Source organism: Coloeus monedula (assembly GCF_965178545.1).
Source record: "Coloeus monedula genome assembly, chromosome: 2".
NCBI lineage: Eukaryota > Metazoa > Chordata > Aves > Passeriformes > Corvidae > Coloeus > Coloeus monedula.
This window is the reverse complement of record NC_138782.1, coordinates 39,774,801-39,797,982: the sequence shown is the minus strand read 5'-3', so window position 1 is coordinate 39,797,982 and position 23,182 is coordinate 39,774,801. Positions and strand designations below refer to the sequence as shown.

General features: G+C 36.1%; 1 protein-coding gene across 1 annotated transcript in view; it reads right to left on the bottom strand.

The window, feature by feature from the left end:
- TTC27 (tetratricopeptide repeat domain 27) overlaps nt 1-23,182 on the bottom strand; it is a 113,253-nt gene that overhangs the window by 26,074 nt on the left and 63,997 nt on the right. The window contains exons 11-12 of the mRNA XM_082303020.1: nt 5,490-5,585; nt 3,290-3,412 (exon numbers count right to left, since the gene is read on the bottom strand). Coding sequence (XP_082159146.1) covers nt 3,290-3,412; nt 5,490-5,585 — 219 coding nt within the window. The remainder of the gene's footprint in view (nt 1-3,289; nt 3,413-5,489; nt 5,586-23,182) is intronic.

Below are 23,182 nucleotides of genomic sequence, written 5' to 3'. Positions count from 1 at the left end.
CCCAACACTAAACTTCCGCTTGCCATCCCATCCTTGCATTCCCATGCTCTTAATTTATCTATTTCCAAAAAGATCCTATTACCCTCACTTTTCACTGATCTACCAGTTCTATTATTTTACAATTCATTCCTTTGCTAGCTCAAACTATTTCCTAAAAAGTCTTCATTTTTCTGCTTGCACATAATTTGCTTGGCTACCAGAGAAGTAGCATGAAAAAGCAGAACAGAGGAGCATGGAAAAAGGCATTAAGAGAAATTGAAAGCTCTTTGGTTTTCATTTCATCTTCCCTGTAATTTCATGCAAGACATTTACTCCTCTTTCTTAGCGTAGTAACCACATGCAGGAGTGCTCACCTGCCTTCTACAGCTGTTACTATATACAGAGGAATTGAATCAAGTTCTCAAATGAGCTCGTGCACTAATCAGTACAGTACTGCTTCACGTCTGGGAAGCCATACCTGACTTTTAAGTTGGGCTTTTTCACCATAATTGTGTTTCCTCACTCAAATGTTTTGAGGTATCTGTGTCACGCCATGACAAGAAAAATAACCCTGTAGAATGTGGATTGCTGGGGTATGTTGGTCTAAAACCAGACTCTGTATCATGCTTTATACTCTGATGAGATGATGGAACAGAGATAGGGCTGAAAACAGGTTGCTGTAAAATGGAATATCCATCTGATGCCAAATGGCAGATCTCATTATAATCTATCAAAGATCAGCAGCTACCACGCTATAGAGTTCTTGCAAGGGAGAAAGGCCACACTTCGAGTGGAAAAACTGAAAAGTCACATCTCTGGTTCACTCTTTTTCTTTTAGCATGGAAATAGTACCATTTTTAGGTGGAAGGGACATCTTACACCTTAACCAGATAAGGTTGTCTGATGTTAATAATACTCTTGAGATTTCTGGGTCCTTCTCACAGTTAAATGAAGGGAGAAGGACACTTTTCAACACCAGTTCTCACTACACACATGGAGATGCCTCCTTTTGCAACCAAGTCTGTTAAAGCAATACAGTGAGTAAAACACTTCAGTGAGAAAGCCACAGCAACTATCAGCATACTGCATTCAGGTTTTATAATACCTTTTTCTCCTTGTTCTGTGCCATTTGGCTCACTGCTTGGCAGTCTATTACTCTTCTGTTGACTCATGTTATAATACTAATTTCTACTAATTTTGTTCAGCTTATAAAACAAATGTAGAGCCATATCTAGTAACAGTAACAAATCCTCAAAAAAAGTTTGTTAAATGTTAGTAACATCTTACTCTGCAAAATATCTACAGCTACATGGCCCTGTTATAACCAAATGAATTATGTATTTTCTAACAGCATAATGTGGACCTTCACATGGTCTTATCTACATGCTCTGTTTCTATATCAGCAGATAATTCCAAAGTACGATGAAAGAAGGTATTACTTTGATGTGCAAGTACTCATCAAACACATTGGTATTACTGGTATTTGGCAGTTTTTTTAGATTTTTCAGGATTTAAATTCAGGTTTTCTATATAAAAGCATTTGTGACTGAAAAACACACAGAAGTTTGTTGTTTTGCACAGATATATGCTAAGATCATTAATGACATGATTATCCAGTGGCCAACATACATACATGCATACATACATACTCTAGTAGATTTTCGTGCTTTACTACAAGAACAACTACCATGTTTAAAAACATCAGAACAGTTTTGGTAAATATAAGCAGTTCACACTCGGAACATTTTACAATAAAGAGCAGAAATACTCATTCCCCTTGGTGCACAGCTACATGTTTCTAATTTTCTGTCTTTTTTGGTCCAAAGCTAGCTTTTTTCCAGCACTACTGTTATTTCATACTTACACAGCATTTTCTGTTTTTCAAAGCACAGCACAATCCCTCATTCTGAAAGCATTTCTAAGCAGTTTCCTGTGTCAGATATCCTGTCCTATTCTCTGAGTGCCATTTTCATAACTCCCCAAGGGCAGGTTGTGAATGTAACTAGGACAGAATGCATTTCCAGGAAATGGAAAATACTGACCTCTATTTCTCCACTGTACTGAGAAGATTGTGATATTAGCATACTACCCCCAAGGCATGCATAATGTGGCACAGAATTTGCCAGCAAGACATATCTGTCAGTTTATAATGAACAAAATCTAGGCTTTGGTGCATGACAATTAGAAAAAAACATGGAAGTATGAGACATTCTGGTTTTTTTCCATCAGTTGAAATTACATATCTCTATTCATTAAGCTTAAATTATGTTAGAGCACAGTCTTTGTGCTTATGGTGTTGTAAAGGCACATGTACATTCATATATTTAACGCTACCATATACCGAACAGAGGGGAAGGAAGGGAAGAAAAGAAAAAAAATATTTTTGTCTGAAATGGAATACTTCTGAAATCTATATAAATTCTGAAAACACTGCTTGATAGCGTAAGTTCCTGTTACAGCCTGTGTGAGAGTTTGCACCAGAAAGAGAACCCATCTAAAGTTACAGGCATTGCTTCCACATAAGATTTTCTAAATTCTTCCTACCATTGCTCTAATAGTAAAAGCAAAATAATCAACAATAGGAAGGCTAATGTAGCCTGTTATCAGCAATTTTGAAAGGTTATGTCACTGATACACAGAGTTAGGTGATGGCTTTTAATTGTCTTTGGAGCTGATCACACACAGTGGTAGCAGTGCTAAAGAAATGATGGAGAAGTTAGGAAAACATCAACACAGAGTTAACAAGCAAAGCCTTTTAGTCTTACACCACTTCTTGTTTCAAGTGTTTGATTCTGTAATTTGAATATGTTAACATTAAGTAATTAAATACATCAAACACTGATGTTACTCTATTTAAAGTGTTTTAAAAAACTACAGCTAAAAGTTTAAAATCAAGTGGGAAAGAAAATTAATATCCCCTCCAGACAGTTTCAGGACTTCATCATGAATAACTGCTACAGCTTTCTTGAAATGCCACATTACACCTTGCTGTCTATCCATAGAAGTTAATTTAATTATCCTTGAATATTTTCAAGAATCACTATCACAACCTTCTTGCATCTCAAGGTGCTTCTTATTTACCAACTTCTATTTCATGTGGCTATTTTACTCCAAGTCAATTTTTTTAGCATTCACAGGTTATGGCAAGCTCTTACGCCATGTATCCATTTTTCTTCAGTAGACTTAGCCGTGATGACACCCATGTAGAAGTGAGTGTCATTAGTGATTTGCCAGCTAAAGACAGACAGTCCTTCCCCCTTCAGATTCTATTTCAAGATGGGATCTCAGCTATATAAAACATTTTTCTTACCTTTCCATGTTGTCCTGCTCTTTCATAGCAGATTACTGCATCTTCCCACATTTCCAGCTCCTCAAATACCTGTAAGGCAGAGCTGGTGCACCCCAGCTCAAAGAGTAAGTTTGCAAGCTGACGCTGGAAAAATAAAAAATTCCAGGTAATTGAAAGGAGGTAAGCAAATAATGTCTACATTTTAAAAATATGTAAGAGGCATTTCTGACACCAACAAGAAGCAGACAGATAATATGTAATTATTCTCCTGAAACTTCAGGTTGGAACCTCAGACAGTGTATATACCTCAAAAAACCCCCACCAACTAAATAACAATTGTTGTGCTTTGAACAATTTAACAATATAATACAAAAATAGAAATGGACATGGCAAGAACGAATCGACAGAGATGAATTTCCAGCCCTTAAATGAGGCCCATGCGGCTGGAGAACAGCTGCAGCAGGATGTTGGGAATACCGAGTGGGAAACAGAGGCCAAAGCAGGGAATTAAAGCCCTTTCTAGCAATGCTTTGTCACAGTAATCTGTACCTGTGGAGAAACAAAGATAGAGAGAAAGGCTCTGATACAATTCTATTCAGTAGTTGTGAGAAATCGCTGTCCCAAACAGCGACTGCGAAAGGATGTTAGTTTTCACCCAAATCAATATTGGATTTGAGTTTAGGTTCAACTCCCTAGTTGAGTTTTCCTCACAGTTCAGTCAGCCTGTTTGTTATTTCAAATTCAGCTATTATTTCAATGTACTAATGAGAATAAAAGAGCAATATTTTCAAGTCAAAAACAAACACTGCATGTTTTCATGACTTTGAAAAGTTATCTTTGGTCTGTATTTTTTAAGAGAAGACTAAAATTGCAAATAGGTTTAAACCTTTGAAGAAAGGGTAATGTACCATGTGTGAGAGAGTTAGGTTTGCAAAAATAAACGGGAGCATTCTGTGTAAAGACAGAAACTTATGCTGTAAGACCCCATACAGTTAACCTCTGCAGTGGGCTTGGTGATCCTGAATGGACCCCCTGAAATTTTCTACCTATGTCATGAACCTATCTTTATTGGTTTGGGTTCAGTATCGGTTACAAATCCAAGGAGTTACTAGAGGGGAATAGACTAGTAGTAAAAAAAATATTAACATCTGGCTACAACTCTTTGATACAAATATGCAACAAACTCTGAAAACCTCTTTGTTAGCTTGATGCTAATCACTTAGGAAAAAGACATTTGCCATTTTCTAAAACTAAATCTCATTAATGTTTAATTAAATTTGCTCAGTTATATTTGGTAAAATTTATATATGCAATGTGTCTTCACTACTATGACTAGAAGATTGCAGTCATCTTTCATTACAAATCCCTATTTAAGCATTTCTATCTTTGGCTTAGAAAACTGGCTTGGATTGAAAATGCCACTCTGACAACTGGAAATGAAAACCACACTTGATAGTTATACTGCCTGTTGAAAGGTTATGTAGAAAAAACTTGAGAATGCTCAAAGAAGATACAGTTGGTTAAAACAACATGCATTGAAATTAGAAATCAAAAAGGAGTAAAACACCATTAAAAGTAAACCAACATGAATACCTTTGGAGTATGCAATGTAAACCATTTTCTCAAGTTTTTTAAATACAGCATCATAAGACTTTAGTGTGTAGATTTCTGTTGTAGAAAATCAAGAAGAACAGTGCAGTTATGTGTATAAAAAAAAATCCTGTCAGTACTAGTAAAAGAGGGGACTGTCTCAAAAGAAAAGCTTTCTCAGCTCTTCAGTGTGCCGTCGATTCCCAACCTGGCTGATTTCACCATGATCAACTTCCCAAAGTGAACTTTAAAAGACAAGAAAGATGCAAGTAACAGTAGCATAAGCAAACCAGTAATAAAAAGTAAGACAGCGGGAAGTTTATTTTAATAGGACATATGTTTGAAGCTTGCAAACTTTAGTCTGCTTTTTACTGGAGGAAAAAGGAAAGTAAAGAAGAATTGCACTAATAAGCAATTACTCCTGTGCATGACAGAACAAGACATCTGAAAGCAAAACACTGTAGAACTTGACTTCTCTCCAGAAAAACCTGGCGTATGTTAGGTTATGTCTTTATTTCTACAGTGTTTCAACTCCAGGTCACATCACACTCACTTGACTATGGAGTGATGCAACATCAAAAATAACCACCACAGACTTTTAAGTAAAGATTGAAATGGAATTGTTTCACACCTGTATGGCCCAATGTGGAGGCACCTGACAACAGTAGAAAATCTTCATGCGTTCAGATACTGATGTATTTGCATTTTCAAACTGGTCTGCAAGTGCCTGTAAGTGCAAAGTATATCTGGATTTAGTATTTACTTAGACTCAATCAACCTAAACCCCCCATAAATTCAAAGCATTCAGACTTTAAGGCATTTTTGGCATAATGGAGAAATTATAATCAATACCAGGAATAAGAATCAAATTTACAATCCCAAGCAAACACTTGCAGAGTAAAACTGCACCAACTATTAAAGTGACTCTGCCTAATGCATTTCAGTCCTTAGCCAGTTTTCTCCTCTAAGACAGAATTGATGTGCTTTAGGCATGACATTTCTTATTAAAAAGAGAAAGACAAACATATTATAGTGGACCATGGTTTTGGAAACAGTTCTAATACAGAATAAATTATTGTGACTTGGCATACAATTCAATTCAGGCTATTTATTTTTTTCTTTTGGTGCAGCTTTGGATTGTTGAAATATTTTCTTCTGAAGCCCTTTGAAAGAGAATGGTAACTTTCACAGAGAAAAACTACACCATTTTTTTCTCTGAAAATCCACTACAAAGTTATTTAAATCAAAATTCAATAGCAAGAAAAATACAATATTAAAAGAGGCTATAGACAAAAAGGTCATTACAAGTTTTAAGATAAGGGATAAACTCTCTTCAAATGCCAGTCACCATTAAGTAGCAAATTTAAGGCCAGAGTATATATAAGGGAATACTAAATTACTTGTTTTCACATGATTCACCTATTGAAGTCTCACTTGTAACTCAGTCAAGATTTACACAAGGCGCTATGCAGGTCAGAATTTTTTCAGCTTTCTGAAAATGAACTCAAAAGGAAAAAATGGATAGGATCACTTCTTTCTCTTTCTAAACCCATCTGTTGGTTACCCAATCTGCATTAATAATGCAACTAACAGCTGCATAAAATCAATTCTGTGATTCAAACTGCTAAGCATCTTGTAACTGCTATTGATGTTAATGGGATTTACTAAGTGGCTTCATTCTTTTAATAAGAAAAGAAATCACAACATGCAGCAATAATTTAGGCTCTAAGTTGATGCTTAACCTCTTAATTTTAAATACTAATATTTCATCTTATTCACATTCTTTTTCATAAAATTTTCTCCAGAGGCCTGTTCCTACAGATTATCCAGACATCTGTGCCAAGCAAATGGCTGAGGTGTATTTGTAGTAAGGAAAATGACAGACTAATAAAACTGCATTCCTTTACACAGTTTCAGGCAATCCAAAAGAGTCAGATGAAAATAAAGCTTTTTAAGTAATATTATTTAATTTTAGAATTTACTTGAATATAAACTATACAATAAATTCTATTTGCTGTTTTAGTTCTGCTGAAATGTTCTAATGCAATGCTGAAGCACATTTTTCTATACTCTGTTGTAATAAAAATTAAACCAAAAAATTGCCCAATTCCTTGGGTACTCATTTTACAAGACCAGACAAAGCAGTAAAATACAGTTGAAAAACTTAAAAATAATAATTGCTCTAAGCCTTAGCAAAGCATGAAAATCCTAAATACACCCTGCAAAATAATTCTTTTGAGAACAGGAGACGAAAGGCAAGAAATGTTTTAAGTGAATCAAAATAGCTTTTTTCTTTTTTTAGATTTTTGTCCCCCCTTTTTAATTTCTATTGTTCCAAGAGAAAAACTGAAATACACAGGAAAATATTTTTTCAGAAGAACATATTTTATTTTAAAATGTGTGGCCATATCTTTTCTACATTTCACAAGTAGAAAAGCCTAATGTAAGTGACATGTTAGAGGAGCATATGATTGTTAACAAGTAGAATTCTCCCCCTTCCCAAAACCAATACTGTACTCGGTTCAGAGTTCTAACGAAAACTGAAAATGTAGGTAGAGCACATGAAAATTACACATTCCTTAAGAAGAGTAAATGGCAATGAACTTAGAAGTCCTAAAACCCCATGGTTAATGCATTCTTTAATACATTGGAAAAATAAGCTCTGATAGTTCTGCCTACTGCTGAAGTACAGAAAATAAGTTACTTCAACTTTGAATTCTATGTTTCTGAATAATGCCTGAAGAAAGAAAATTTGGGTTGTATAACGGCAAGAAAATGAGAATCCTAACACTATTGCACAGCTAATATCTAATAGATATTAGATCATAGAACAAGAAATCAATAAAATCAATAAGTGTGCACTGTCAAGTGAGCACTCTATCTCATGAATAACCTTCAACATAAATACACTGTAATAAAAAAACCTATGTAAACACAGAATACTTGCAAGACAGTCAGATTCAAGATTTTGGGCCTTATTTTAACTTGAGACTCAAATTCCTGCCTTGGAAGTTGTTAAATAGAAATAGAGCAGAAACCAATTAAAATTCATAATTCTAAATTATGTGAGTTCTTCCACAGCCCACATTTAAAAACGTTAACAGGTTACTCTCCCGCCACATAACACATCCTTTTCCCAAGGCTAGAGATGTCATAGCAGTGAGTTCTAAAGTCAAAAAACACAGTCCAGAGACACATTAATCCAGTCTGGAAACAACAAAACCAGATAATTTTGATGGAATTTCATATCATGAGCAAAGACGACACTACTGCCACATGAAAGCAGGAAAAGACAGCTCTAGAAGCTACAATTCGTTCTCCCCACCTCACACCCCAGTCTCTGCTCCGAGATTAAGGAGTACAGTAAGTAGCCTGTTTGGGATGAGCATATTATGTTAATCTGAAATGATCACAGTAGAGCTTTTATTACTTTACTTATCAACCTCAGTCTAATCACTTTTCTAATCAATCTAAGCTGGTAATTATCCATGATTCCAGTACATGAAGCTTGTAAAGGACTTTTCCCACCCTGGACATCATTTTCCTATGTTCATTCCCATCGTATATTCTAGCTTTGCTTCTATGTTCAACATATGTGCAACATCACTAAAGTCCTCATGATAAAATATCAGCTTTGATCTTTGAGCCCGACCAAATTTCAGTCTCTTCATCTACTCCACATGTTTTACCATCCTTATCTTCAATGGCTGACTGAGTTAGAGCTTTCTTTCTTTTTAGCCAGACCTTATCTCCGTGCCTGATCTCTGGAAATACTATTACACCCTTACAGTTTCCGAGTTGTCATTTTTCCACAACATTATGCTGTTTGATTTCTCAACCTACTTACAGTACAGCTTTTAAATTTGTTAGTCATCCAACTCGCCTGAAATCCCTCCCTCAAAGATTTGTTCCTTTTGTTAAAATATAATCTTCAGATATCTTTTTGCATCTAAAGTAAATAAATGGAAAACCTTCTTTTTATTCTTAACCTCTCTATTCCAGATTAAATAGTTTACTTGCTTTAAAAAATGCCTCGTACTATGTAATACTACCTATATGCAAACATTTTTTCCCATCCATTTCACCTGAAGGATGTCCTGATCCAAGCTTACTTAGGGGAAAAATCCCCCCGCAACCAAACTAAAAAGCCTTAAATTCCTGTCCTTTGAAAAGAGCAGGATATTCAATACTTGTCAAAAACTTACTGGAAACAGCATAACACCTTGTTTGTGCAGCAACTACTTAATTCCATCTGGATCTCCCACCTCAAAGCACTGAAGATACAACTATTCATATCCAAATTTAATATTGCTGGCCCAAATAAAACATCTCCATTTTATCCATGCAATTTCATCTCACTTCTTCCCAAGTTTTTATATCAGTATCACACAGTGCGACGGCACCACTTTTTCCTTTACCTATCTTTTCCAACAAGACCATTTCCAGTTTTGGCGTTCCAGTCACAATTGTTCCACCATATTTCCTTCATCTGTGCAACAGCTTGCTTCACAGACAGTGTTAATCACCACAGCTTGTTTATTTTGTTTTCCTGTCTTGTCCCACTGCTAACCAGTCATCCAGCTGTTTTCCACCAACCACACCCTATTCAAAAAAGTTAGTCTTTACCATGTTAGTACTTGACTATTTGCTATGCATTTATCAGTACTGCTATCTCCACCCTTCTTATATTCCCTCATACCCTTTTATTCTGGTACACTTGATATTCCTCTTTATTTATGATTTTATAGGCAGGAACATTACATAAGTTTTTCCTAGACTTCTGCTTCTCAGTCTAGAAATCTTGTCAGACTGCCAGAATCAATCCCTAGTTAGTACCTCTAGGACTCCAGTGGTGATGGTCCACCCATGAAGTCCTCTCTACGTGAATGCTCACCCCAGCCATAAACCACAATGTTTGTCCGTCACCTAATCCCAGCCACGACTGTGGCATTATCTTGTCCCTTCTCTAACACCTCTAAGCTTCTCACATGTTTTCATCATATTTGACATGGATTTAGCTTGATTGGATGAATGGGAAAGTGCCTTTTAGTCTTTTCTAACAGAGAAACTCCAGACACACTTTTCATTATGTTCTTGTAATTCTAGGGTTCTTTTTCTTCAGTTCCTCCCAAACCTGAAGACTCCTGAAAATCCCATAAATTGCCCTGACCTCTCCATGCTCTGCTTAGATAATCACTTCCATTTTACTTGTGCTTCTTCCACTTCTGTACATTACCTCTGGATGATTTACAAGCAGCAAGTTGATGTCACAACTCTACTGCTCCTGTATTCTAGCTGTTCCCTTAGCTACCTATACACCTTTTAAAGTACCAAAGTATGGACACGAACTGTGGGACTGCCTTGTGGATCATGGCTTTGTGTCAGGCACAGAAGTACCTGATGGCACGATGACACATTTGGAATTGTTCAGCTGCTTGGAAGAAAGGTGTCTGGACACAAAGGGGGCAAGACACGGAAGTACATCTGCAAGGAAAACAATCCTGCTATCTCATCACTACTATGGTTTCTAAGAACTTAGCAGGTGTATAGCTGAAACTGAACTGAGCTCACCTATGTTATTTACATAGGAAATTTAATTTCCTTTTACAAAGGACAGCTTTGTAAAAATAACAGCACCTACATGTGTAACTCTGATTGTGGAATTACATAGTTCTTATTTATTCATAAGCTTACTTCAAAAGTTTTGAATGAATAGGAAAATTCATCATCAAAAAGCTCCTTTGATTTCCTACCACGGAAGTCAGTCTCACAAACTTTTTCTACTACTTAGATTTTATGAAACAAAAAGTGGTCATTTTTTTAAGCTTATGGAACACTAAGTTCTTGTGGACCCTGTAATATGTACAGACTTCCATAAAACTTCCAGAGATTCACTGATAAATTAATTCCAACTTTCACACAATTTAAGACTTAATTCTAAATGCTTTATAACATTTATTTTTGGAGGCAATGATGTTAAAATACTTGTTTAACAGAAAACCTACGTAATTCTTGAAGTTTCAAAACATTAATTTGCTTTATTATTTTTCAACTTGTCCTCTACCAAATCACATTTTCTAACAATAAAGCCTGAAAAATGCTGCATAAGAAAGAACTACAGTCAAAGTTAATTTGGGATGTATTACAGCAGTAACACTGTCGCAGCCTTGTTCCACAATAGTGTACACAATGAAACATAAATACAGAACCCTACTAATAAAAGCTGCATTCTCCCTGAAGAAAATACATATATTTGGTATCTAAAATTTAGAAGCTGTATACATGTTAGAAAGCAGGTGACAAATAGAGGTAAGTAAATATGCAAAATAATTAGAATTTTTGAAATTTTCTTTCCTCTGAATTAGGTATTCCAAGCTTTTCTAGTACCATAACTATTTTAGTACCTTGTGGACATGTAATTAGATCTTGAGTTACACTCCTTCGATAATCTTACTTTAAAAAAGCATTAACCCCCATATTTCCATTTCAAACAACACTCTTATTTCAACAGCTCTTTGTCAACCCAAAAGCTCCTGTAACCAAGACCACCAAGACAAACTGAGACATATGCAGACTTCTAAAATCCAATGGTCAAACTTAAACTACCAGTGAAGCAATGCCAGAAATGATGAAACTATTCCAAGTTTTCATATAAAAATGGAGTAAAGTTTTGCTTAATAGGAGAGAATAATTTCTGGTCTAGTCCAAACTTCATGACAGAGATTATGACAAAATAGTGATTACTTTATTGATTGCCAATTTTATCACTAGAGAAATAGATATAAAACCACGTCACTGGGTCATGTTACATTCAACCATTATTCAAAACACCATTTTGACAGTTCAGACAGAACTTTGTTGCTTGGAAACTAAAATGACTTAAAGGAAATAATGAGCTAGCCTTTTCAAAGCTCACAAATTGTGTATTTCTGTTAAACAAACAATCTCTGAATAGTTAAGAACTAAGGCATCAAAACACAGCAAAAACCATTAAGCAAGGATGCATTTCAACATCCAGAAGAAACCTCCCACTCATTTATCTAATTTTCCAAGTGGAATTATGACATTAAATACTCGAAGAAAATTTATGACAGTGATCACAATTAAAAATTGTGATTTGTAATTCGTGGAAACTCAAAAAGACTGCTTCTTACACTGTGCAAAGATGCTAAACTGAAGACCACGACTTACTGGAGATTTCATATTATTCACATTCTCAGGAATACAAAAATGTTCTGTGAGAAGTCTGCAGAAGTTCAGTGCTTAAAAGGACAAAGATATTGCCTCTTTTTTACACCTCATTAAAATACAAGTCTTGGATTCATTAAATCTTGTAGCCTTGAAGACTTGTGTTTTTGCTCACTCTGCAAATTCACCCTCTCAGTCATTCTTCCAGTCAAATTATTGCTTGTTAGGATTGACCTCAACGGGTGCATATATTTAAACCAACTAGATGACTGTGTATCACACCACTCCCTAGGAACTAATAATTGGTTTAAAATTTGTGAAAGCTAACTTTACCATGTTGTATAGCACTGACTGCCTACTTTGTATTGCAAATGAAAGGCTACAGGGTGTCTGGAACACAGAAACTGCCAAGATGTCAGGATGCTTCACAGAGAGAAACTACTAACAAGGTAATGCAACTTGAAACAAAATTAACTGAAATGTTCAAGTAGAAGACTTTAGGATGCATGTTTTCAAATTAAGTCTGTTTGCATTGAAGGAAGTGTTTTAACTACTTTGCTCAATGATTTGGTAAAATCATTCTTGATAGTATGCAATCACTACACTAAAAGAAAACACAGTGTTCACTGACCCAGGTTATTCCTGGGTCCACAAACTGAAAATGGTCCCAGTTTCTAGCAGCATTACATGCAGAAGGAAAAACACTGATTTCCTTTAACTGAAATGAAAACAAAAATTTTCTAAGCATGTTCTCTCAAATTAGAGTAATCCCTTTTTAAACAGCAGACTAATTCCCCAACTAATACTTTGCTTATTTCTCCCTCCCACCATAGACTAAATGGAGAAATCTCTTTGATCTGTAAAAACAAGAGGTCTTCTGGTACTGGATCCACCCCACAGTAATGTTCTAGTAGCTTATTTTGATGGATTCTTCAGTTAAGATGCTCCAGCTCTCAAGGGCGTAAGTACCAATAGTACTGAGTATGCATAAGGAACATGGGTTCTCCTTTGCAATCTCCTTTTTCCTTCTCCCCACTTAAACAGCTAAAGACACTCCTTGGCACCAACAATTCCTCATCAAATACTTAAAAGCTTAAAGTTTCTAGGCTGAGAGGACTGCCAATAGAAGCTTTTTCAGGACAGCTTTCTCTGTGACATCTGTACACAGAGAAATTGATTTAGCTGTCAGCACTTGATATCAACCTGAGAGTAAGGCAGTATTCTCTCCAAGACAGATTACACCTAGAGAATTTCCTAACATGATTCAAGTTTGATGCATTTAAGGTTGTTATTCCTTCTAAAAGCATAAGCAAATAAACTTTTTTTTTCTTTAAACAAAGCTTGTGTCAATTTTGCAGCGAAGAAGGAACTTGCTTGTAGCCTTTATTAAAGATCTGACTGTTCTTGCACCAGAAACCTCTGTTTTGGTGAAATTTTTCCTCCCCACCCCCATCAGGCATTACAATACATTGTTATAGAGAGTTAGTTACATCAAACACTTGTGTTTTGTAATATACAACAGATACATTCTTTGAGAGATGCAGTTGTTCCTCAGAAAAGCCAGGAAAGGAAGGGGATAGTCAAGCTAAACCCTTTAATTTAATAATTTCTCTATGCAGTATATAATTGTTAGTTTGGGTATAATCATAAACTTACATAACTATGACCCATTTGATCTATCCTGTATTCCAACTGGAACACCCTGCTCACAAAGAATAATCTATCAGAAATATCCTGTACTTTTCTATTTCTGGTAGACTTGAGTTTACCTACCATACAGAAGATATTTGCATTTTGCTTATAGTAAATTGTGCAGTAATGTATTTATACACAAGCAATTAAAAAAAAAGTCAGTGTCTGTAAATAGCAAAAAAAAGCCTCACTCAAGCTTTAATATAAAACATAAGTAAACATACTAGAAATAAATATCCAAAAAAACATTTATATATGGCCAAAAAAATCTAGAACTTAGGAATTACATGGTCATTTCTGAAACAACAAATACTTAAAAAAAAGAATTTCAGAGGAAAAGTTCTTAAGGCCTTGTTACTAATTGCAAGCGTGCAAACATTTATAGCTTCCTCCTACCCAAGGCAGAGACTGGATGGTATTCTGCTACACAAATAGAAGTATCAAAGGAAAAAACACAGCACAAAATAAAATGCAGTGTATTCATGTAACTGTTTTGGTGCATGTGCATTTGGTTTTGGTGAAGTCGCACCAAGAGTAATTCTTTCATGGTACTAAGATACCTGGAAAGAGGAAAGAAAACAATGTCTAGTCTTATCTAGATACCCATAACCTGAAATCATAGAAATTCTGCTGCTCTGACTGCCAGATGCTCTTTTTTCAGTAATAGAAACAGCCAATTTATCATGGGTTTTTTTCCACCCACAAAGTGCTCTTTCACAGTTATCTGTTTTTCAAGTGTTTTCACTCATTTCAAAACTTCAAGAACATCTTTACTTATTTGGTGGACGGGACAGGAGTATTAAGGGAAAAGACAGACAAGTTCAGCCTCTTTTGTCCTGAATCAAGCCAGAATGTCTCAGACAATATCTCAGGACACCCATTGTTTTCCCTTCTTACAAGAAAAAAAGAATATTTTCCTAAGAATAGCTTCCCTATACAGTGAAACCTTGACTGATACCCAGTAGTTTCTGTTGAAAAATTACTTGGCAGGAAATAAACATTCTTCCAGTAGTTGAGCCTGACCCAGCAACCATACAGTGTATGATGGTAAGTACATTAGAAATATGACACATGGGCAAAGCGTTTAAACTTTAGCTATCCCAAGGAAAGCAGTCACATGTAAAGAAATCTGTTTTCAATATATGTATTTTCATGAAAGACATCCAATCCAGTTCTTCACATGTTCCTGGAAAGCTCTCTATACATCAGGGAAAAGCAAACAAACCCCCTATCACTCTCTGCTAGTGATTGATCTACTCACCAAAGAGGAAAAATAAACATCTTCAGTAACAACTGGTTTGAAATGAGTTCAATTTCCAGTAAAAATGAAAACACTCTAAATGCATTAAATGTTCCATGCCTGATTGTATGACATATTCAAATAGAAGAATCCACAAAATCACAGTTCTTTCCACAACTATATAACCTGTTTGGCACACAACCAATCAAAAAAACTAGACCAAACCAAAAATTTTCAGTCAGCTGGACAAAGTTTTATGGTCTGTCCCGGTCACTCACACCAAACTGGTTGATGGATAGAGACTGAACAACAAAGAATCTTCTGCTACTTCACAGAAGAGCAACTGGACTTACCATACAAAAAACCTTGCCCAACAAAGCCATGGACTGTATAAACAAAGGGACAGCCAGTATAACATGTACATCCTTTAATCTGTTAACAGCCTTCAATTGCTTAACTGAGGACCATCAGCTGCAAGTTCTACTGGTACCACTCTTGCACTGGAGGCAATTTTCTTGCACATCTGCAGAAGGGATAGCACATTGCTGCCAAAGGAACAGATGCACTTTGCTTTGAGCTACCCCTGTTTTACTTGAGATACTCTAACCTGAGCCAGAGGCAGAGTACTGAAGGACAAATTAACTCTTTCACCAGCAGCTCCCACCACCTGCTTCCTGCTACCATATTTTTTCCAGGGGAGAGAAGAACATAAGCCCAGGAGTCTGCTGGGCTTCTGGCCATTCATTCAACCCTCAGCCCATACCCTTACTGGAGAGCCAGAGGGAAGACCAGAGAAAATGGCAACGTGCAGCTTGGGAGCTCCTGAAATAGTTAAAGATCACACTATAATTTGGCATTTTTGACCTTTTAAGTGTCTGAACCTGCCACATTATTAATGACCTTGACCTGCCTGCATTTCACACAGGGGAAAACAGAAAAAAAGCAGAAGTGTTTTGTGGTAGAATCATTTACTACGTGTTTCTATTTCTAGGCAACTTCAATGTTTTCACAGATCTGTATCTGGAAAAATGGGCAGGTATAGCACGGCAATGTGCATAACAGCTACAAACAATAGTATTTATGCCATTTAAAAATCTAGTTCTGGCATGGAAGGTCATACTGCTTACAAAAACATTTCCACATCTGTCAAAATGCCCAAGTCTTATCACAAAATCACAGTGCTATCATTTACAATATTCAGACAAGACAGCAATACTGTGAAGAAAATGGGTAACTGCAAAAGTAAATAGAAATATTGAAAAGAACCATAATCTTATCATACTCAGAGGGTGGTTGGACACCAGACTGGATCCCCAGGGAAGTGGTCTCAGCACCAAGCCTGGCAGAGTTCAAGAAGCACTTGGACAATGCTCTAGGGCACATGGTGCAACTCTTGGGGATGGTCCAGGAGTGGGACTCGATGATCCTTGTGGGTCCCTTCCAACTCAGCATAGTCTGTGATTCTGTGATTATAAAACTCTCCATATACCAGTCTTGAGTGATTATTTGAATCAATGGTCCTTGTATCAGTTTCAAAGTTCAGAAGCCAAATATATTCCTCAATTCATAACTAAAACTGTAAGAGGAACTAAATTAGTTGAATTAGGCCAGAAAAATCAGTTCTCTGGTTAGAAGCTACATCTAGCACACACTGCTGCAAAGTTTGTCTCTAATGTAATAGTTTCCAATCAATTGATTCTTTACACACTAGATTCTCCAGATTTTCTATATCCAAACATTTAGAAACCACAGCAATCACCATATTAAAAAGGTATTTTAACAACCCAACCCTCCTTGTAACTTACTGGAAAGTGAAGCCCTCAGCATGATGGAAATTCTTTCAGCAGAAACATCTATCAGAAAAAGCAGTCCTCACTCTCCACTACTCCATCACAGTTACAAACTAATTTAAATGCATCAACACTTTCATTTCACATGAAACTAGTTCTTATTTTTGTAAATGATACAATCATTTAACCTAAACCAGAAAAATAACATTTCCCCTTATTAATTACACAATAGTCCATTCTTTTCTACTTTATCTTTTCCTCAAGTATTATTTTCCATCACTATTTCTGTAGTTATCTCACACAGATTTGTCACCAGTTTAATGACCTTTTTACAAATCCCTTCATCCCACTTCCTGTGAATTCATATTCTCTAGGTCAAAAATTACAGATCTCTACATCTTATACATCATAGTTTTGCTGCAGGAACTGATCTGCTGATATCTTACTCTTAATGGTGTACAAGAAACAAATTTTCTAAAGAATCCTCCTTGATTATCCTGGGTGTTGACTGCATAACAAAAGTAAAATGTTTCTGATGTACTGTGCTGAAACTCTACCCTTGTTTGTCTCTACAAACACTTTCTTGCCCCTCAACACCTGAGAGTAATTCTTTTCAGTTTTTATCAGATTTCCCACTGAAAATCTCCTTTGGCAATAAATGCATTGGCTTCCATTAAAATCACAGCTTGTATGCTGACCTGAGAAAGTAAAATACTTTTTCTGTATCCGGAGAAAAGAAAAGTCCTACGGACAGACTGTTCATTCCTTCTTTACTGAGTGAATATATATGGGCAGGACCAAGGACCACTAGTTATTGGGACTTACTAAGTTGGCTTTGACTCATTACCTATTCCGACTTTTGCAAATATTAGAGAACCAGTATTTCTATATTCATTCACTTTTAATACTTTTAAAACTAAAAGCAGTCTCTAGTCTCATTTCCTGCAATGGGTAAAGCAGCACTAAAATACCTTCTAATGAAAGAATTTTTCAGAACAATGCTGGATCACTTTCAAAATATTAAAATACACACAGACACAAACACTTCTATCAATAACATTTGTCTCATTGTTATTGTGTTATTTCCCAGTAATTGTTGTTGCATATCTTCATATTAATTCATTAAAGAAGAAGCCGCTATCTACTACATGCATGATTCTGAATTAAAGAGTGAATTCACCCTCTGTTTTTCAGTACAGTTCACATGGTCCTGGAACTTCTAGAACCACAATAACCAATGCACTTAGTGTTTTGGTGGGGTTTTGTTTGTTTCATTTATCTGGGTTCTGTTGTTTGGTTGGTTTGGCTTTTTTTTTAATTTGCATCTTATCTTCCTTTAAAAGAAGGATGAATTTTCATCAGCAATGAGAATCAGACTGTCCTTCAATTATACATAGCCTTATTTCTATATTTCTTTTAGTCCAGAAGGATATAATGTAAAGATGTTTAAGACAACTCTATCTTTAGCATAGAATTCCTGTTTGTTTTTTTAAAGTTTAAATGTTAAGAGTATGATGACTGGCATTTCTAATGTCCTAAATAAAGAAGTTAACTTGCCACTGTTTTAAGACTTTTTTTAGATGGAAATGGAAATGTGATTAGCAAATAAAGCAAATGTACATTACAATCCAAATGAAACAAAATTACAGGCCTTGTAACGAAAAGACAACTATCAAAATGAGTTTTGCATTTACAATTTTCCCTTTTCTTATAGGTATCTTAGGTTCTGATTACACATTAAAATTAATATATCTTAGGGTTTTAGTCCTAATTTTATAGGGCAAACACAAAAAACATGCCTTTTTGTCCTATCAGCTCCCAGGAGTTTCTCAATTCTGAATGAATTAGGTCTTAAGCTATGAAAGAAAAAACACCTTTGCACCTGCCTGGCAGCTACTGAAGGCTGGTTTGCTCTTTCAACATACTCTCAATTCCAGATACTCCAGATTTTTACCAGATCATGCATACTATTGTCCTTTAACCTCAGCATCAAAACGTGTCCTGATGGTATATTAGTTGAGATTACTGATTATAACTGTAGTTTAAAACATTTTGTAATGAAATATATAAATATTAATTTAATATATCAGGTTTTCTTACTCTAGTTATAGCAGTGTTATCACTTGAACTTTAAACTTTGCTGTTCTACAGGTAATGACTGCACCATCAATAGAGATATTGAATAAAGATACTAACATTTTTAAGCATTCAACATTTAACAATTCAGCTAGACTAGACTTCCTAGTCTATAAGAAAAAAAACATTTATCACTTCTTGTTAATCTTCTTTCCAAAAGTAAGCATTTAGAAAAATTACACTTGTTTAACTGTCTATCTCTAGCAGACCTTTTATCTAAGAGGTTTTTCAGTCTGATTCTTTGGTATACCAGTTAAAGCTGTTTAATTTTTCTATTTTATATGGTGGAAGACTGGAAAACTACTGCCTATACCACATTTCCCAATCCTTTTTCTTTATGATATTCTGGTAATTCATTCTTCCCCACCCATTACTACCTTGTCTCCAGGCAAACAAATTAATTCTTCACTTTAAACTTATTCCCTAAATATCCCCTACATGTTTAAGCAAGATCAACACCCAAAGTTACTCACATCCCAGTTGCTTCAAATTTAAAAATTATTGAGGAAGAGATTACCTCTTGAATCTAATGTACCTGTTTCACCTATACAATCACTTTGATGGCAGGAAAGAAAGAAGGCAAAAAACTTGTAAGGCTTCTATACAGAACTCCAGGCACTGGATGACCAATAAAACTTTTTTTTTGCCTAACTCAAGGTGAACTTTTAAGATGCAAGATGATGTTGGTAGTTTTAAGGAAGTATGCCGGGGCAGGAGTTGATTAGCATGCAGGAACTGTGCATATTGGTATTTTTTCTGAAGTGAGTCACATAGTAGATTCTTTATGTACATGTTTTGGTTCACTGTATCAGGTCCTGCCAATGTGTGTTTCACTTAGAAAACAATACAAGCCACCTAAGAAACAGTATTCACTTTGGTTGTTCACAGGCATTTTACTAAAAAAACCCTTCAATTTCTTTATAATAGGGCTCTTGCAGTGGGTGGGGAAGAAAAGCACTTGAGAGGAAATGAGTTGAACAATCCCAAATGAAACACAAAGCATTTTGATATCAAAATTAGCACAAAAGAGGTCAAGGTCATGGGCAGGAGATAACTGGATTCATGACCATCTGACGTAAGATTTCCTTTTTGTTTGAAACAGAGAGCCAAGCAGCATACCAGGCAATTCGAGCATCCTGATGCAACTGCCATTTGAAACGTTTTGCTGTAGTCAAACACTACCACCTAAAGAAGCATGGCAAAACACATGAGGTCTCCAGCAGCACAGCAGCATTACTGACTTTCAAAATGATGATTTCTGGACAAATATTGAACCCAAAGTTACTGAGTGCCAGTGCTTAGGATATGGGTTTCAATGTTAATGACTTAAGCCTCCACTTAGAGAGCACAAAATCTTCAGAAAAGTACTAGGTATATTTTATCTTCTTTATGCCATTTACACTTATTTTTTATGTATGTTACTTACATGAAATATAATTTTATAGTTATTGCATTATCCTTATCAAGCAAGTATACCTTCTTGGATGTTTTTGTTTTCAAAGAAAAAGCTGTTTCACTTGTCGACTACATTAACGTTTACAATTTATCAAAGATGTAAGCAGAACTTCCCATAAAGTCTGTAGAAGAAGCCAGATTTACAAGCTTACTTGATGAAGGGTGGATTTAAAACCAGACCACTCACTTTCTGTTGCAAAAGCAAGAATACTGATATCATCCAACATAATAGCACTACATTAAAAATTAGTCCAGATACAGGCTCGACTGGAGAAAAACATCCTCATTTTCAGACATGCATCTTGCCCCTTTTTTTGGTATTGCAGGTTATTTGCCGGCAGTGCAGCATCATAATCTTTCTTACTATGCAGTCTCAAATGCCAAATACATCTGGCTGACTTCAGCTTTAAACTGTCTTTGTATCAGTCATGAACAGGAGAAGTAATTGTAGTCCCTCTCTCATGGAGATCTGCATTGCAGGTTCCCCCTTCCCTCCCTATCAGTTGACATGACATTGTTGTCACAGGTCAATATAGCTGTATCCATCTGCCCCGAAACCAGCAGACACGTGTTTCATGCAATCATAGGTGAGGGTCCCCATGGAAGACAACTGCAGCTTGTATATATAACCTGTAGCAGCTACCTAGCGTTGTACTGCCACTGATGAACAGCAGGTATAAAACACTTTGCATAGGGTGCAAAACCCACAGAGGAACTGCATATGCTTCAAAATAGTACGCCTGTGGTTAAGTTCCAAACTGTTGTGGTTACACTGCTTTTGTATTTCCCAAATCAGTTTGCTCTGGGGGAAGACACAACAGCAGTCAGCGCTGAAAAATAGATCCAAAGACCTCTTGCATCAGCTCTGCTTTCTGTTTTTCACTAACGGGGAAAGTAAGGACAAGAATGCAGAAAGAAATAAGAACAACTATCACCGTTAAATTCAAGTTGAATTACAATATGGAGAAGCAGACAACTGCCTTGAGATAAGGCAGAGTCTGGTTTGTAGTACCTGGCACATGTGCTAGTCAGTCAGTCTGCCAGTACAGGGCAAAATATGATTTGTTAGCTCACCTTGAGATACCTGTCTCCAGATCTGTAATGATACTTATGACATAAAGCTGTAAAGATTCATCTATTCAAATTTAGCAACAGCTGTATGTCTTCATCTATTCAATTTAGCAATAGGTAGGAATAGTGTCTCCTTCAGGCCATCTGCTCTGTAGAACTAATTGTTTTGATTGTTTAGTTTGTTGAAGTGGAGCTTATAATGTTTATGCCTTCCAGAGCAAAGCTTAGGCAGAATGATGTGAATCCTGGTATTCGTCCTGGTATTCGTATTTTTTTTTTGCAACTTCCTGTCTTCACTTTGTCTATAAAAAAAGTGTAGTATTACTGCTCAATATGGCTTAAGGATTCTCCTATCACCACCTTTCAACATGTCGTCATACTGAGTGAAGACAGTTTGAAGGGAGAAAAGTCTTCAGAACTAAGACTCAATGGGAAACATTTGGAAAAAAATGGAGGCTTTGTATTTTTGGCTTCTTTCAGAAAGTGCATCGACACTAGAAGTGGAACAGCTCAGGTGTTGAACATAATCGTCAAATAAGCAAAAAGGTTTGTACTTCAAAAGTAGTTGAGAAAATATGAAGAAACTTTAGCACAGAAAGAATGGTTTCATTCTTTTCCCCATACTAGCTGACAGCACTGATCCAAACTGGCAAAACCAAGAATGCAGTAGAAAACTTCTAGCCAGAAATCATTACCTGGAAAATTAAACTACTCAATATTCTCTTTTTTGCCAGTGGTACAAAACCCCTTCAGTTACTCCTGAATAACTCTTGGACACTGGATCTCTGGCTCTCCTTCCTCCCTGTCCCTTCCAACTCATAATTGCATAGAGGAAGAAAAACAGAAGGAGTCAAGCACCACCACATTAATTATTTTGAAGTGTGCTAATGAGTTTGGTGTATCCCCAGACTCAGTTGTGTCATGTAACATCTTCTGTCAAATATGTCATCTGCTTAAGCAAAATGAAGTATGTTCTGGAAATGTGTGCCTTGAGACTGAAACCGTAACTATCACCAAGAGGTCACTCTCTTTTGAGATTGCTTTCTGAAGTAATAAGGTTTATTTCTAGTGCTCTGGAGACCTTTGTGATCTTGTATAGAATTCAGAAAGGAATGGTTTTATAAGACACCTGGCTTTTCTCATCTTTTTAAACACTTTTTGGAACATGTGTTCTAATAATAAATGCAATTCATATTTGTTAAGAACTACTGGGATATCAGTGCAGGATCTCCACAGGATAGAAGAGGGCTGTCATCCACTTATTACCCTCCTGAAGAAAAGTGATTTATATCTCCCTCAGTTCTCCAGTATACCTCATATCCCAGTAACTTTCCACTAGAACTTTCAACTTCATGTGAAACAAATTTATTAACAATTTTTCTCCTCTTTCCTCCCCTCCCCCATTCCATCCACAACTAAAAGCAACTATTAAAATCTTATTTAATGTACTCCTAGCGTACAAGAGGGGGTTAAAGAACAGAAACAGGAACTCCTAGTACAGGGATCTAATGGTTTTGCTGAACAGACAGGTGCTGTCATTCCCTTGGTTATGCTACATGTCTCTCTCTATTGCTCCGACTGTGGTTTGAGAGGCCTGATCAGAAAGATGTATGACTTGAGAAGCAAAAGAACAGGGAAAAATCTGTTCACCTCAAACCTCTCTAGATGAGCCTTTTGGGAGGAAGACTGCTCCCCTCTCCTTTTTGAACTCTTAACTTAAATGTTGAATTTGTCCAATGTAGAACAACCACC